Below are 15664 nucleotides of genomic sequence, written 5' to 3'. Positions count from 1 at the left end.
CACGCCACCAGCCTGGTCAAGCCCGCAGCAGAGACCAGTCCTTCGGTGGGGCCACAGGTTAGAGGCACCGTGTGAAGAGCACCTGCCCCACTGCCACCTCCGGCTGCCTGATCTTTCTTCCTTCTGGGTTCCCCACGGGGTCGACCATGTCACTTCCAAAGGCACCATTGGCCCTGACAGCTATAAATTCCCCATTGTAGCATATTATCTCCTCAATTCTAAGTCTTTCATTTAATATTTCTAAAGACAAGGTGAATCTTATTACCATCCATGAGTCAGGTAGGAAAGCAGAAGCTGCTCTAGTTATTTTAATGGAGAGAATGTAACAGAGGGAATTGGTTAATTGGGTTTTATACCACTGAGATATCAGGAGTGAGGATGCTCTGCCCATGTGGTGCTGATAACTTGGGAGCTTGGGAGGGAAGCCCTAAAGAGCCGGCTTCAAGCTCAGGGGTGGGTACTGCCCATTGGCATGGTTTTCTCGGAGGGAACTGTGAGTATAGTTCTGAAGTGGGCAAGAGCTGGAGGCTGTAATCAACTGCCAAGGTCATTGCTGGGACCGCTAGGAACCTTAGGCCATCAAACTTAGCAAGTCCCTTCTTTCTCTAGGGCCCTTATTGGCAAAGGACAAATGGAGGTGCTGGGAGAGGGTGCATACGTCCCTCCCCTAGCATACAGAGTGGAGCACAAAAACACAAGGGTGGAGCTGAGAGCCAGCTGTCCCTTAGCCAGCATGGTGTCCTAAAACTAGAACCATTATAACAACATAGTGCAATAAAATGGCCAGCACCACTATTCTTGTACTTTGGAGCGATTATTACGTGAAATAAGGGTGACATGAAAGAAAGCACTGTGACACCACTGCAGTCGATCTGATCATAGTGATTCCTAAGAAGTAACGGGTGTGTAGCATATACAATGTGGATATACTGGACAAAGGCATGGTTCATGTGTCTCTTGGGACAGAAAAGGGCAGCAGGCCATTTTTATCATGATATTCAGCACAGTGTGAGATTTAAAATGTAACAACTATTTCTTTCTGGGGTTTTCTATGTCATGTTTTCAGGCTGCAGCTGACTGCAGGTAACTGAAGCCGTGGAAAGTGGAAAGGCAGGTAAGGGAGACCACTGTTGTTCCCATTTGGCCTCTGGTCCCTTCCCCCTTTCCTACCCTGCTCTGTTTAAAGGGATCTATGGCTCTGTTGCCTCCAGCTGCCTGGCAGGATGACCAGCAAAAGGGCCCCCATGAGGAGGAAGGAGGAGAAAATGGCTTCTCTTCCTCTCTCGCTCTCTCTCTCCCACTGCAGGTGGCATTCTGGGGCACCAGCCTTCTCCCTGTGGTTCCAGAAACCTGTGCCCTCTCGCTGGTGGACCTGACCTTTGGACCTCGGTGGGCTTGACCTCTAAACCCCAGTAATGAGGCCTTTCCCATATAACTCATCTCGGGGATAGGAGGAACTGGGCTATCAATAACAAAGTTGTTTCTTATGAGCAGCCCAAATAATCTCCCTGGGTCTTCTATCTCTGAGAAGATCCCCGTTGTACCCTGTGAGACCTCACAAGGCAAGTCCCTGTTGGTGCAGAATCCAGCGTAAGATACGTTTGTGATAAGATTGCCCTGAGAGGGTTCTTGGATGCTGAAAACATCGTGTGCTCTTTATTCTGCAGACAGTGAGTTGGGGGGAAAGGCTTGATAGAAAAATCCTAACTCCTACTTCCCAACACCCTCTCCACTGCACTACTGCAGGGACACTGGACATTTGATACTCAGTAATATGGATAATAATGATTAAAGTGACATTAGCCTTTGTGAGCGGCTCCTGAGCCTGCTTGTCAGACTCACCAGAGGCACCTGCAGATACAGTCAGCTAGGCAATTTCATCACGGTGTGAACATCATCGAGTGTGTTTAACGTAAATGGGGTGACGACAGGGCCACCCGGCAAGAGCTTCTCTTGGGCTCACCATAGCGTGAGTGCCGCGTCCTTGACTGAAACATCATTGAGTGGTGCCAGCGGCTCAGGGCTGTCACACAGAGTGGCCCATGTGATTTCTGATACCTGCAGAGTTCAACATCATGCACGAGGAAGCTCAGGGCCGATGCCCCTCGGTCCTGCTACCCTGATCTATTTTCTTTGCAGCCCCCCCCCACCATTACAAACTATTCCATGCACTTATGTGTGTTCACATTTGCTAACCACTTTCTCCTCCTAGGATGTAAGCTTCATGACAGCAGAGACTTTTCTCTTGTCACTGTAGACCAGCAACTGGATCCATCTCTGGCGCACGCAGGGGCCATGTGTATTCTTGTTCTGATAGGTGCTGGGAGGCAGGCCATGGACCCGGACTTCCTGGGCATGGCCTAGTTCTGGTCTTTCCTGAGTCTGGCGTGAAGATGGACAAGACAAATGAACCCACCTCCAACAGCGTCACTTCTTGGCCAGCCCTGCTGCATACTCATTCAATGACTTACATGCTCTTAGTCTTGCTTTGCTATCTGTCTGTAAAATGTATAATAATGCCTATCTCCTAAGGCTTTCATGAAAATTATCTAATGATTTATGTAAAACTCTTAGGATGGAACCTGGCTATCTAAAGTGGCTGCTTCCAAGCTGGGACTCTTCTAGAGCCTCAAGAAATTAAAAAATAAACAGAAATAATAGCTAAGAAACCCTGAGTGCTTATCTTATGGATTATATAAAGTTACCATGTGTGAGGTGAATATATAAAAATAATAAAATAAAGTTACCATGTGATAAGATCAACTTGTCATTTTACATATAAGGAAATGGATCAGGAAGTTCCTTAAGGCAAGGCCGCACACTATTCAATGAAAGATCTAGCCTCCCAGTAACCATGATACAGAGCTACCTGCAAGGGAGGCTGCCATATTCACTTACAGTCATTCATTCTTTCAACAATAATTCATGAATTCAACTAACATTCAACACACGTTCGAGCATGGACTAGAGGCTGAACACCATTCTAGCTTCTGGAATATAGCAATGAACAAAACTCCCTGCTCTTACGCCAAATGGTGACAGAGACAAGTGAAGCAGAGGAGGAGGAGGGAGAGGAGGAGGGAAGGAGAGAGAAGGAGAAGAAAAGAAGGAGGATGAAGGGGAGAGGGAAGAGGAGGAGGAAGATGAGGAGGGAAAAGGAGAAAAAGAGGAGGAAGAAGAGAAGGAGGAGAAAGAGGAGGGAGGAGGAGAAGAAGAAAAGGAGAAGGAGGAAGAGTAGGAGGGAGAGGGAGAGGGAGGAGAAGGAGGAGGAGGAGGAGGAGGAGGAAGAGGAGGAAGAGGAGAAGGAGATGATCCTTGTGGATATTTGGAGCAGCACCTCAGGGAGAGAGCCAAGTGTGGCCCATCCCAGATCCATCATCAAGGCCAGCATGGCTGGAGGCAGTCTTGGACCAGTAGTAGAAGCTGGACAGAGGGAGAGAAGTGGCCAAGTTACTCCTGTAGGGTGTTCTGTGTCACCCTGAGGACAGGGTTTCCATCTTGGGGCAGCAGACAGCCCCTGGATGATTCCAAGGAGAGGAATGACAGGGCTTGACATATATTTAGCTAGCCGGCTCAGTCTTTGTGTTGGTCATGGCCTGAGGGGCAGGTGCAGAGACAGGAGTCCTACCTGAGGGGCTGGTACAAGAGCTCAGGCAGATGCAGCTGCTTTGGGCCAGGGAGGAAACAACAGAGGTGGTGAGGAGAGGTGGGACCCTGGCACATTTTAGGAGAGAATTGCCAGGATTTAGCGATGGATTGTCCACAGGTGGAGAGAAAGAGAGAAGCCAACAATGTCTCCCAAGGCTTTGATCCAAGCTCTCACGCTAGCCATGATAGTGTCTTTTGTGCTCTGTAGAGAATGTTCAAATCACATTAAATTCTGACTCGAAAAATTTGCAAATAGGACTGCACACCCTCTAAGCAAGTCCATCATAATATATTCCTTCCCCAAATATCCCCCAGTCCCACGGCTTCCTGGTGAAGATGAAAATCTTATTTCCAAATGACTCACTGGGGTTCAGAGATGGATGCTCTAATCACGATGTTTCTATTTTTTGCCCAAGGATGAACCAAGCAACAGAAACAAAGGAGATCAAATCTGAGAACTCCAGTGGCCCTCTGGAACTCCACCCAGGACACCGCATTTGTTCATTTGAATTTCTCTGGTAATGTAGGATCTTTTTTGTAGAACTCAGAAGGAAGAGTAATAGGGTGACGGAGAGGCTGGAGTCCAGATAGGAGGCACACAGGTTCAAAACCAGCCTCGGCAACTTAGTGAGGCCCTGTTAAAATAAAGAATAAAAAATAGGGCTGAGGGTGTAGCTCAAAGGTAGAATGCCCCTGGGTTCAATCCCTAGTACCTCAAAATAAATAAATAAATAAATTAATTAATTAATATGAAATAAAATAGGAAGTTGGGTGTGGTGATGCATGCTTGTAATCCTAGCATTTAGGAGGCTGAGACAGGAGGATCACGGTTCATGGACAACCTCAGCTACTTAGTGAGGCCCTCTGAAACTCAATGAGACCCTGTTTCAAAAATAAAAAAAAATAGGGCTGGGGTGTAGCTCAGTGGTTTGTCCTGGGTTTTATCCCCAGTACCATGAAAAGAAAGAAAGAAAGAAAGAAAGAAAGAAAGAAAGAAAGAAAGAGAAGGAGGGAGGGAGGAAGAAAATAGGGCTGGGGGTGTGGTTTATAGCTCAGAGGTTGAATGCCCCTAGATTACCAATCCCACAAAACTCATCAACCAACCAATATAAAAATAAAACAAAGTACTTCATCTAGTGCACAGGAGTGTAATTCTTAGGACTGGTGAAGCTCAGCTCTGTAAGCATTTGGGGCTGGAGAGGTTTTGCTGTCGGGACTCTTCTGGGCATTGCAGGACGCCCCCCAGCATCGCTGGCCTCTCCTAGATGCAGCAGCACCCAGTTGTGACAAGAGGTCTCCAGGCAGTGTCAGATGTCCCGATGGCGTACACTGCCCCCTGGCTGAGCACACGGGAAGGCATGCACTTCCCTCAGACCCGCGATTCCTGCCTGGAACTTTTTTTTTTTTTTTCTTTTTTGCTTAGGTTGGCCAGGGGTTTATCAATCCTATTAATCTTTTCAAAGAATCAGCTTTTTGTTTTGTTTTTTCTTTGAATTGTTTTTTTGTTCCCTATTTCATTTATTTCTGCTCTGATTTTAATAATTTCCTGCCTTCTGCTGGCTTTGAAATTAGACTGTTGCAGTCTTTCTAGGTCCTTGAGTTGTGTCATTAGGTTGTTTACTTGGCGATTCTCTGTCTTTCTTATGCAGGCACTCAATGCTATAAACTTTCCTCTTAATACTGCCTTCAAAGTGCCCCATAGATTTTGGTAAGTTGTTTTTCTATTTTCATTTATTTCAAGAAGTTTCTTTACTTCTCCCCTAATTTTCGACCTTACCCATTCAGTATTCAATAGTGTATCACTCAATCTTCATGTATCTAAATAGTTTCTTTTGAGTTTCCTGTTGTTAATTTCTACTTTCATTCCATTATGGTCTGAAAAGATGCAAGGAATTATATTACATCTTTTGAATTTGCTGGTGCTTGCTTTGTGGCCCAGGATGTGATCTATTCTGAGGGAGGTTCCATCCTGGGGAGATAACCCAGGACTCAGACCCTGCCTGGAACTTTCAGGAAACTCTAAGAAGAGGTTTCACAGTGCAGGGCCACCTGGGTGGCCCAAGGAGATGCCTGGGAATGGAGCCAGGCTGAGAGGCAGAGGAAAGAGACAGATTTGATTGTTTTATGATATCACGCGAGCCTTGGATTCAGCCAAGTCACCTTTCGTTTGTGGGAGCTAGTCAATTCCCTTGTAGGCCAGCTTGGTTCGGGTTCCTGTCACAGGCAATCAGGAGCCTCCTGAGTGACATGAGGTGCTCTATACAGTGTTTTCATTCACCAGCCATCAGGACTCCCTTAGGTGGGCTTGCTTATCTGCACTTGGCAGATAAGATAAGATAAAGATAATTAAGAATCCTGCCAGCCCCCTGTTCCTTATCTCTACTCCCCATTCAGGCACTTCCCAGAATCCTAATGACATCTATAATAACTTGCTGAGGGCCTGCTGCTCTGCCCAGACATCAGCCCTGGGCCCTTGCACCTGCTGCATGTCTCCCCTGCTGAGGAAGGCCAAGTGTGGAGCTGGTGCCATCTGGTCCTGGTAGATACTCCGGCTCTGTTGTTGCACAGGGGGATGTGCTTATACAGCTTGTGTAAGAATCTGAGCCAGGATCTGCATTTAAAGCCCAACTTAGTTCTCTTATGGTTTTCACCTCTTTCCTCTGCTGCTCCAAAGGGAAGAACTATCACCAACAGTCTGTGCGAGGAGGACAATGTTTGCACCATTCAAAGGACACAGTCACAGTCTCTGCTGGGTGGTGGCCTGTCTCAGGAAGAGCTAGGAACGATGCTGTGAGCGAGAAGTTGGGAGGAGGCTCCACATAGTCGCAGGGAGGAGCACTTTATGCTCTCATCCCATTTCTTCTTGGCAGCCCTCTGACGTGGCTACATCAGTGAAATGCTTGGAGCCCGGAGACTTCAAGTGACTCCCACACAGCCCATGAGCCGTGGCCTGCAGCTGAGCCTGCAGCCAGTGTCCTTGCCCCAAACAGAGTCCCTGTCTTGTCTCCCGAGGGAAGGAGCATTCTGTCACTACAGGAAGCCAGATGGACCCAAAGACAAGCCCAGGATTCCACCAGAGTGCTTGATGATCCAGAATTCCCCAGGCAGAGGTCCCAGGAGGCAAGGAATCTCACTCCAGAGACTCTTCCCAGCTATTTGAATTTCCCTGTTCTCATCTTTCTCTGGATCACAGAGGAATTCAACATAAGCTAGACAGAAATCTCCCAATCGCTGTAGCTATAGGAGCAGGCAGCTCCGAGGCCCCTGGTTCCACCCAACTTCTCTCCACACATTTGAGCATCTTCCACGGCCCATCCAGGCAGCCAGAGCAGCTCCTCCAGCCCAGCTTCCTCCTCCTCCCTGACCGTCTCCACAGGCGAGGAATGATGGGACATCGAGGAGGAGTTTAAAACACAGTGTGGTGGTGCACAACTGCAACCCCAGCTACTCAGGAGTCTGAGGCAGGAGGATCTCAAGTTTCTGGTCAGTCGGGACAACTTAGTGAGACCCTGTCTCAAAAATAAAGAAAAAAATAAAAGGGCTGAAAATGTAGCTCAGTGGTTGGAGCACTTGCCTATTATGTGTGAAGCCCTGGGTTCAGTCCCTAGTGCCAGGATGGGGGTGAAATGCTATGTGGAGGACAGAAAGAAAGAGAAGGGGCCGGGCGAGGTGGCGCACACTTGTAATCCCCGCACTTGGGAGGCGGAGACAGGAGGATCGCGCTGGTTCGGAGCCAGCCTCGCTGACTTAAGAGTTCCTGTTTCCAAATTAAAAAAATATAAAATAGGTCTGGGAGTGTAGCATAGAGGTAGAAGGGCTTCCAGGAACTCCAGTACCACCAAAAGTAAATAAATAAACAAAATAAAGAAAGAGAAGGGAAGAAGGAAAGGGAAGGGAGAGAGGGAAGGAGGGAAGAACAGGAGAGAGGAAGATAAAGAAAGAAAGAAAAAAGAAAGAAAAAGACAGAGAAAGGAGGGAGGGAGGAAGAAAATGGAAGGAAGGACGGGAGGGAGGGAGGGGGAGGGTAGCATTATACAATAGGAAGCGCATTGGCCTGTGGTCAAACCTGGGTCTGCGTTTCAATCCCCCTCACTCTTGACAACAGGGACAACTTGCTCCACCTCCCGGGTTCCAGAATCACCATTTCCAAAGCAGGAGCTTTAGGACGGAGGATCTACGGGACGTTGCACACTGCTCCGGGGCAGGTCAGTAAACGTAGCGTTCTTTTCCAATATTGGCTCCTTGTCCTCTCCTATGAGTCATTATTTAAGCTGAGCCCATATCAGTTCAACCTTTGTTCCCGTAATGATGAGGAGAAGCCGGCAGCTGCTCAGGGCGCTGTAACCCTCTGATCTGAGTCTGGCCGGGCTGATGTGAGGATTCTTCCGTGGCTTAGAGGCTTAGGATGTTTTATAAGACATTTTCTCCTCTGCTTTCCTGTCGCTTTTCTGTCGCCATGCTGTCGGGGTAGTAAGCCTACTTTCAATGGCCATTTTACATGTGAGAAAATAATTCTGACCGAGAGGAAAGAGGGCAGAGCCTGAGTGAGTCACACGGCCGATGCGTGGGGAGCGTGGGCCTTGCGGAGCCGTGGTATTGGGACTCCGATTCCGGCGTTCCTTCCCTATGCCACCTGCTTGGAGTGACAACAGAGGCCAAGTTCCACGGCCAGGTATGGGCAGGTGGGCGTGACAGTCCCCAGAGCCTGGGGCAGGGGAGTGACTCCATCTAGCTAGTGGGGGACAGGCAGGAGGACTGTGGCTAGGGCTGGCTCAGTGCAGAGGCTTAGTGCCCGCACCTCGGGCCCCTGGCCAGCTTGGTGCCAGCAGTCACTGAGCTGTTGTATGACAGTCTGGATTTTGCAGGACCATTGCCAGCGGGCCCGATTAAGAACCGCGTGGCCCAGGGAAAGATCACAGAGCTGGGGTGATCGCATGTAGGGTTTCAGCAAGAGCTCCACCACCTGTAGGCCTGCTGAACTTGCACAAATGACCCTGACCTTTCTGACCCCCCACTCCCCACCCACAGACCCCCACAAATTCAATAAGAGAAGGCATGTGTGTTTGGAACTTGGGGGGATTTCAGAAAATGGCTTTTCTCGCTGTATTAGGGGATAAGTGTGCTTCCCCGGCTCTAAGCCTCCATTAGTTACTGATCTGAACGTGGCCCCAGGATAAGGTGGGGACAGGGAGAATGGCAGCCCTCCCCTGCCTCCCTGGCACCGCCACCTTCATGAGCACCACATGGATGTTTTCCAGTTGGCTTCCTGTCCCCGCCTTCCCTGAAATCTCACTCTTCTGATTGGCTCCTTGCTGGGGTGTGAGGCAGAGTAGAAAGAACAGGTAGGACCCTTCTTAGCGGTGTCTCCATCCCCCGGGTCTGGGGTCTGATGAATCTCCTCTCCAATTCATGCCAAATCTATATGAGACCTGTGGAGCACCTCCTATGTAAGGATGCCACAGTGATGATCAGAGCGGTGGTAAAGAGCCAGGCATGGTATGCGCACCTGTACTCCCAGAACTTGGGATGCTGAGGCAGGAGGACCACAGGTTCGAGGACAGCCTCAGCAAGTAGCAAGACTCTCAGTAATCTATCAAGACCCTGTTTCCAAACAAAAACTCAAAAGGACTGGGGGTGAAATTATTTATTTATTTATTTATTTATTTATTTATTTATTTATTTTTGCAAGTCTGGGGATGGAACCCAGGGGCATTCTACCTCCAAGCTATACCCCCTGCCCTATTTTTTATTCTTTAGTTTGAAACAGGGTCTCACTAAGTTGGCGGAGGGCCTCACTAAATAGCTGAGGCTGTCCGCGATCCGTGATCCTTCAGTCTCAGCCTCCCAAATGCTGGGATTACAAGCGTGCGCCACCACGCCTGGCTGGAGGTATAATTTGAAAGTAGAATGTTCCTGGGTTCAATCCCCAGTACACGAAAAAAGTAATGGTAAATAGCAGTAGCTTCTATTTGTTGGGCTACCAATGACATTCTTTTCCATTCATTTTCTCCAGCACTTGGACCATCCCCTCTAGTTAAGAATCATCATCTCTATTTTACAGATGACGAAACCAAGATTCAAATAAATTAAATGACTTGGCCAAGGCCACCCCGCTGGTAAACGGAAGACACAGGGCTCAGGTTTAGCTATAAATATTTAAGAGCCTCTGCTCCTTCCACACACAACTCAGTGGCCCCCAGGAAGCTGTTGATAGTAACAGGGCTACAGAAAAACCATCAAGGGAATTTATTGTTAAGCCGATCTGCTGTATAAGGAATAATACTCGCGAACAGAGCTGATTGGAGAGTGGGAGATCTCGACACAGAGATCATTTGCTTCTTTGTTTGTTTGGGTTTTGTGCCAGAGATTAAACACAAGAACATTCTACCTCTGAGCTATAACCGCAGCCCTTTTAATTAATTATTTTATTTTATTTTATTTTATTTTGAAACAGGGTCTGACTAGGTTGCTGAGTCTCTTGCTAAGTTGCTGAGGCTGGCCTTGAACCTGTAATCCTCCTCTGTCAGGTTCTAAAGTAATGGCATTCCAGGCATGGGCCACCATACCCAGCTCACAGGGAGTTCTTGACACTCACTGCAGCCTTGTTTATCCATGAACTGAAATAGCCAGAATGTTTATCAATTAGAGAGTGATTAGGTAGTGATCAGCTACATAAGGGAAGACAAGCCAAGCAGATGAATTTCTTAAGAAGCAGATCTGCATGAGCTTATGCGGACGACCTCCAAAGCTCTGTGCTGTGCCCTCTCATCCTCTCCATATCCAGATCCTCGCCTCTCTCCCTCCCATAGCCTGGGAGCTGGCCCTCCTGGTGATTTCCTCGTTTTTTGTTTTGTTTTTTTGTTTTTTGCTTCCAGTAGGGTTTGGCCAAGGGGAGGCACCTGCTGCGGATTGCAGGGTGGGAGGAGCGAGGTCAGGGTGCTTCCTCCACAACTTCAGCTTCTGCTCATTAATCCTATCGTCTCTGGCTCCACTTTTCCCTGGGCTCTGGTCCCATTTCCTTCCCCTTGCCCCTTACAATCTCTCCACTGAACTGTCCCATGGAACTGTTTCCTGCTGGGTCCTTACTATGGTGCCAATGCATTATGATCACTATGGAGGGAAGCCCCAGCCAGAGACAGCCCGCTACTGACCTCCCAAGAACCTTTCCGATCATCTTCACCATGAATGTCCCCACCAGTCCACCGATGGCGAATATGGACACGGTCACAGACCAGAGCAGAGTCAGAGTATCCGGGTCTATTGGACGTCCGTGCCTTCTTTCCCATGTCTCATTGTAAAAGGCCTTGATATACTGGAAATAAACACCAAGCATGTTACTTCTTTTGTTCCCTCCTGCTGCTTAAAGCGAGCCAGTATGCAAAACAAAACAGCTTCTATAGCGCACTTTCTTCCTGTTCGACACTTTGCTAAATTCTGTTTGAGCCTTATCTCATTAGACTTTTCTAACAAAAACAGGAAATAGTTCCTATTTTTACATTTTGCAGGGAGGGAAACTGAGGTTTAGGGAGACAAAGTGACTCATGCAGTTAAGTGTTAAACCTGGGAGTCAAACTCAGTCAAAGCCAAGCCTGTGATAACCATTGTACCTGGGCTTCTCCAACTGTAACGTACAGTGGAATCACTTTATTAGTGCATTAAAAGTGCACACACACACCTGACAGAGAGGTACCTGGGAGTAGGCAAAAATGCAAAACATGAAAACCAATAACCATAAAAGAAAATGCTCCTTTGGATTTGTACCAAAATTAAAAGCATCCTGTTCTACAAAAGACACCATAAAAAAATAAAGACAAGCCATACACTGAGTTAACATATTTGCAGTACATACGACTACAAGGGAAATGTATTCACAATACATAAAGAACCCCAACGTGTCAATAAGAACAAATAAATAATGCAAATAGGTACAAAGACTTGAACAGAAGAAAATCCAATTGACCCCTGAGGTAGAGTCAGGATGCTCGACGTCATTTGCCAACAGGAAACTGCAAATTAAAACCACAATGGATGCATCTTCACACTTTATGGTCACCAGTGTCATTGGGTCTGCCTACAACAGGAGCTGGGTGATTCTGATGTGCAAATTCTGAATTAGTGTGAAGACTGAAATAATCACACTAATTCCCAAAAGGAGTTCAGTCTCTGAGATATTCATAGTTGCCTCTTGCTACCCAATATGGATCCACAAACTTGAGCGGATCCAGGATATGACACTGAAGGAAGACTTTAGATTCCGGTCCCACCGATCTGTGCTCAAATCCCAGTGCAATGATTTGCTAATGATTCCGCAGAATTTTAGTATCTCCATCAGAAAAGTGGGAAAGGTAACAGTGACCTCTCAAGGGCTGTTTTGAGGGTCAAAAGAAAAGTTGGAGTAGTGTTGATTTAATGGGGCTCACACAATCCCCAGCAAGCTAGAGAGTAAAAGTCTGGGGATACCAAGCAGGGAGTATTCGAGTGGTAGCAGTTTAATTTGTGCAGCCATCTTGGAAAACATTTAAGTTGAAGACACTCTTAGCCTCCCACCCAGTAGATCCACTTCTAGAAAACTTGAAAAACCTTCCCACAAGCCCTAGGATATATGTACCCAAATATCCATGGCAACACTGCACATAATAACTTCCATTGAGAAACAACCGAGATGCCCACTGACAGTAGAATGGAAAAACAAATTGTGGGTTAGCCATACTATGAAACACTACACTTTGAACATTACATTGTGATATGTAAACACACGTAGTGAAGTCCCATGAAAACACTATTGCTCAAATGTACGGAATCATACATCATATATCATTCCATATGTAAAATCCAAACATAGAAAAAATTGAAAGTTTGCTAGTGGACTTACAAACAGATGGGCAAAACTGCCAAGAAAGGCAAAGAAATAATTGTTTCAAATGTCAGGGCACTAGTTATCTTGGGGGAAAGTGTAAGCATTGATTGGAGAGGGCTACTTGGCAGGACCTTCTATTCTTAACCTGGAAGATTCACTTCAACTTATAATCATTCCTTAAATCCTGTGTGTATATATGTGTGGGTAAGTGTGAGCACACATGTGCCTGATGTATCTGCTATATATTTGTATTTATATAATCTTTTATGGATAATACATGTGGCCACTTTAAAGCTTTAAATGAATGGTTTCCACCAACTATTCCAGGCAGAAGGAAGAACGTCATATCTAAGACAGCCTGATGGGAAATAGCTTGGGGTATACACAGATTGAAAAGTGGCTGGTGAGAGACTTCCGGGAAGATGGCGGTGGAGAAAAGCGGGGTTACGAGCCCCGCTAACAACCAATCTCTATTACTACAAAATCAGCGCCTTTCATAGTCAGAAAACACCATCAGCAGAGAAACAAAAAATGTAACTACATGGGACAGAGAAAAAGAGGGCTGGAAAAACGAGACACCAGAAAGAAACCAGACCGCAGTGCTGCGGCCAGAGCCGCGGCGCGGAGTGGCGGGCGCCATCTTTCCTTGCGGCACCAGGCCCCAGAGAGGAGGGGGACTCAGAAGGGAGCTCAGAGCCAGAGAGGAGATACGCCGGCCTCACGGCTGAGGATGCGGCAGCAGTACCTTACTGCCGGCAGCAGCGGCGAGTTCACCGGACGGCACCAGACCAACGCATTCAACAGCCCACCAGGCTCCAGAAGGGAGTGGCGGACAGCGAGCCAAGGTGAGCCGCTGTGGAACAGCCGGGCGGGATTCGGCAGATTTTTCGGCGCAGGGAGCATCTAAAGCTCCCAGTGGCTGGGCTCAGCACACCCTGCAGGGACTCAGAGCAGAGCTCTAAACCAGAGAAGAAATATGCCAGCCTCACGGCTGAAGGTGTGGCAGCGGCGCCATATTGCCACCGGCAGCAACAGCAGCGAATTCACCGAGTCCACTACAGCTCCATCGGCGCACTCATCAAGAGTAAGTCAAATTGCGGCCCCTAGAGGAGAAATCCCAGTACTGCACTCCCAGGGACTTGACCCAGTGGGGGAATGGTGGTGGCAGAGATATAACACCATAGGAGAACGCCCAACCTGGCACCCCCCCCCCCATGGTCTAAAGCAGCCTCATTTGACTCCCTGGGTCTGAGACTCTGCGATACAACCCAGTAAAGGAGTAGTGGTGACTGAGATCCAGAGCACCTTAAGTGAAGTCTTAATGACCCAAGGAAAGAACCCAGAAAAGGCACAAACTTCCAAAATCATGGGAAAGAGGAATAACAATGGAGCAATGAATGCCCACAACCCCACAACATCAGAACCCGATAAAACAGAAATTCAGAGATTTCTAGAAGATCAAATCAAAAAAATAACCGTAGAAATAATAGAGCTGTTTCGAAAAGAATTCAGAGAGAGCCAAAAAGAGATAAAGGATGTAATTAATGAAGTAAAGTCCTCAATTCAAAGTACAAACAACCGATTAGACCACATGGAGAACAGAATCTCGCTCCTAGAAGATGATCACTCCAAAAATGAATGCATAGTTTCTAATTTAGAAAAAAAAAATCCGACAGCAGGAATCTGACATTGAAGAAATATGGGCCCATTTTAAGAGAGCTAACTTAAGAATAATTGGAATAGAGGAGGGAAAAGAAGGTGAAACCAAAGGGATCAACAATCTCTTCAAGGAAGTAATAGCAGAAAATTTTCCAAACATAGAGCAAGAGGTCGATACACAGGTCCAGGAAACTTATAGAACTCCTGTTAGAGAGGATCAGAGAAGAGGATCCCCACGCCACATAATTGTAAAAATGACCACTGTGGAAGCCAAGCAGAGAATCTTAAAGGCAACAAAAACAAAGGGCCAAGTGACATTCAGAGGCAAACCAATTAGAATCACTCCAGACTTCCCAAACCAAGTCATGAGAGCCAGAAGAGCTTGGAGTAACATATTCCAAACTCTGAAAGAAAACAACTTCCAGCCAAAAATTTCCTACCCAGCAAAACTTTCTATCAAATTAGATGGGGAAATAAGAAGCTTCCATGACAAACAGAAACTGAAGGAATTTATGTCTTCAAAACCAGCGCTAGAGAAAATACTCAAAGAGATTAACTACAAAGAAGAATTAGGTAATACACACCAGAACCAGAGAAAGAAGATTTTTTATCCAACAGACAACTAAGATTGGTTATCTGTGGAGATTCATTATTTATGTTAGTCTTTTACCTATCTCTAAATTGTATTGTTTGCCTTTATTGTTGTTAATTTTTAGGATGTCTAGTGGAATATTAATATACCTTCAGATATAGCATTTGGAAATATTTTATCCAATTCTATTAGTAACTTTTAACTCTGTTTACATTGTCTTTGGATATACAATATTTTTTTTAATTTTTAGGGAGTTTGTTTACCCTTCTGTTGCCTGCACCATTGAAATCATATCCAAGAAATTACTGCCAATTTCAATGTTGTGAGGTTTTATTACCCAGACTTTCTTCTAAAAGTTTATAGTCTTAAGATTTATATTTAGGTCTTTTATCTATTTTGAGTTAATATTTGTATATGGTGTTAGGTAAGGGTCCAATTTTATTCTTTTTCATGTAATTATTATTTTTCAACAGTATTTAGTCAAAAGATTATTATTTCCTCCACCAAATATTTGTGGAAACCTTGTCAAAAATAACTTGACAATATATGGAAGAATTTATCTCTAGGCTTTTATTTAACTCCAATGGTTTATCTATCTGCCTTTATAACAGTACTACACTGTTTCAATTATTGTAGCTTTATATGGTTTGAAATCAGAAAATATACATCTTCTAGCTTTGTTCTTTTTTGAGATCGTTTTGGGTATCTAGAGTCCATATTCCACATTAGGATAGATATTTTTTCTGAAAAATAAATAAATAAATGTATGATAGTTTCACCTAAAAAATATATTCTCTGGTAAGAAAGAAAGCAAAAAGAAATATTGAAATGTTATCTTTAAGTCATCAAAAGCTTGGTATCAGACAAATGAGACTATTCTGTAAGATTATCATTGTTAATTTTGGATA

At 45.9% G+C, this 15664-nt stretch overlaps 1 protein-coding gene across 1 annotated transcript in view; it reads right to left on the bottom strand.

Moving 5' to 3' along the window:
* SLC2A9 (solute carrier family 2 member 9) overlaps window positions 1-15664 on the bottom strand; it is a gene marked incomplete at both ends in the record, with an annotated part of 109738 nt that overhangs the window by 76591 nt on the left and 17483 nt on the right. Inside the window, one exon of the mRNA XM_080697274.1 lies at window positions 10800-10960. Coding sequence (XP_080553400.1) covers window positions 10800-10960 — 161 coding nt within the window. The remainder of the gene's footprint in view (window positions 1-10799; window positions 10961-15664) is intronic.

This window comes from Muscardinus avellanarius (genome assembly GCF_963383645.1).
Source record: "Muscardinus avellanarius genome assembly, chromosome: 6".
Lineage (NCBI taxonomy): Eukaryota > Metazoa > Chordata > Mammalia > Rodentia > Gliridae > Muscardinus > Muscardinus avellanarius.
The sequence above is the reverse complement of the archived record's forward strand: the minus strand, read 5'-3'. Positions and strand labels throughout refer to the sequence as shown.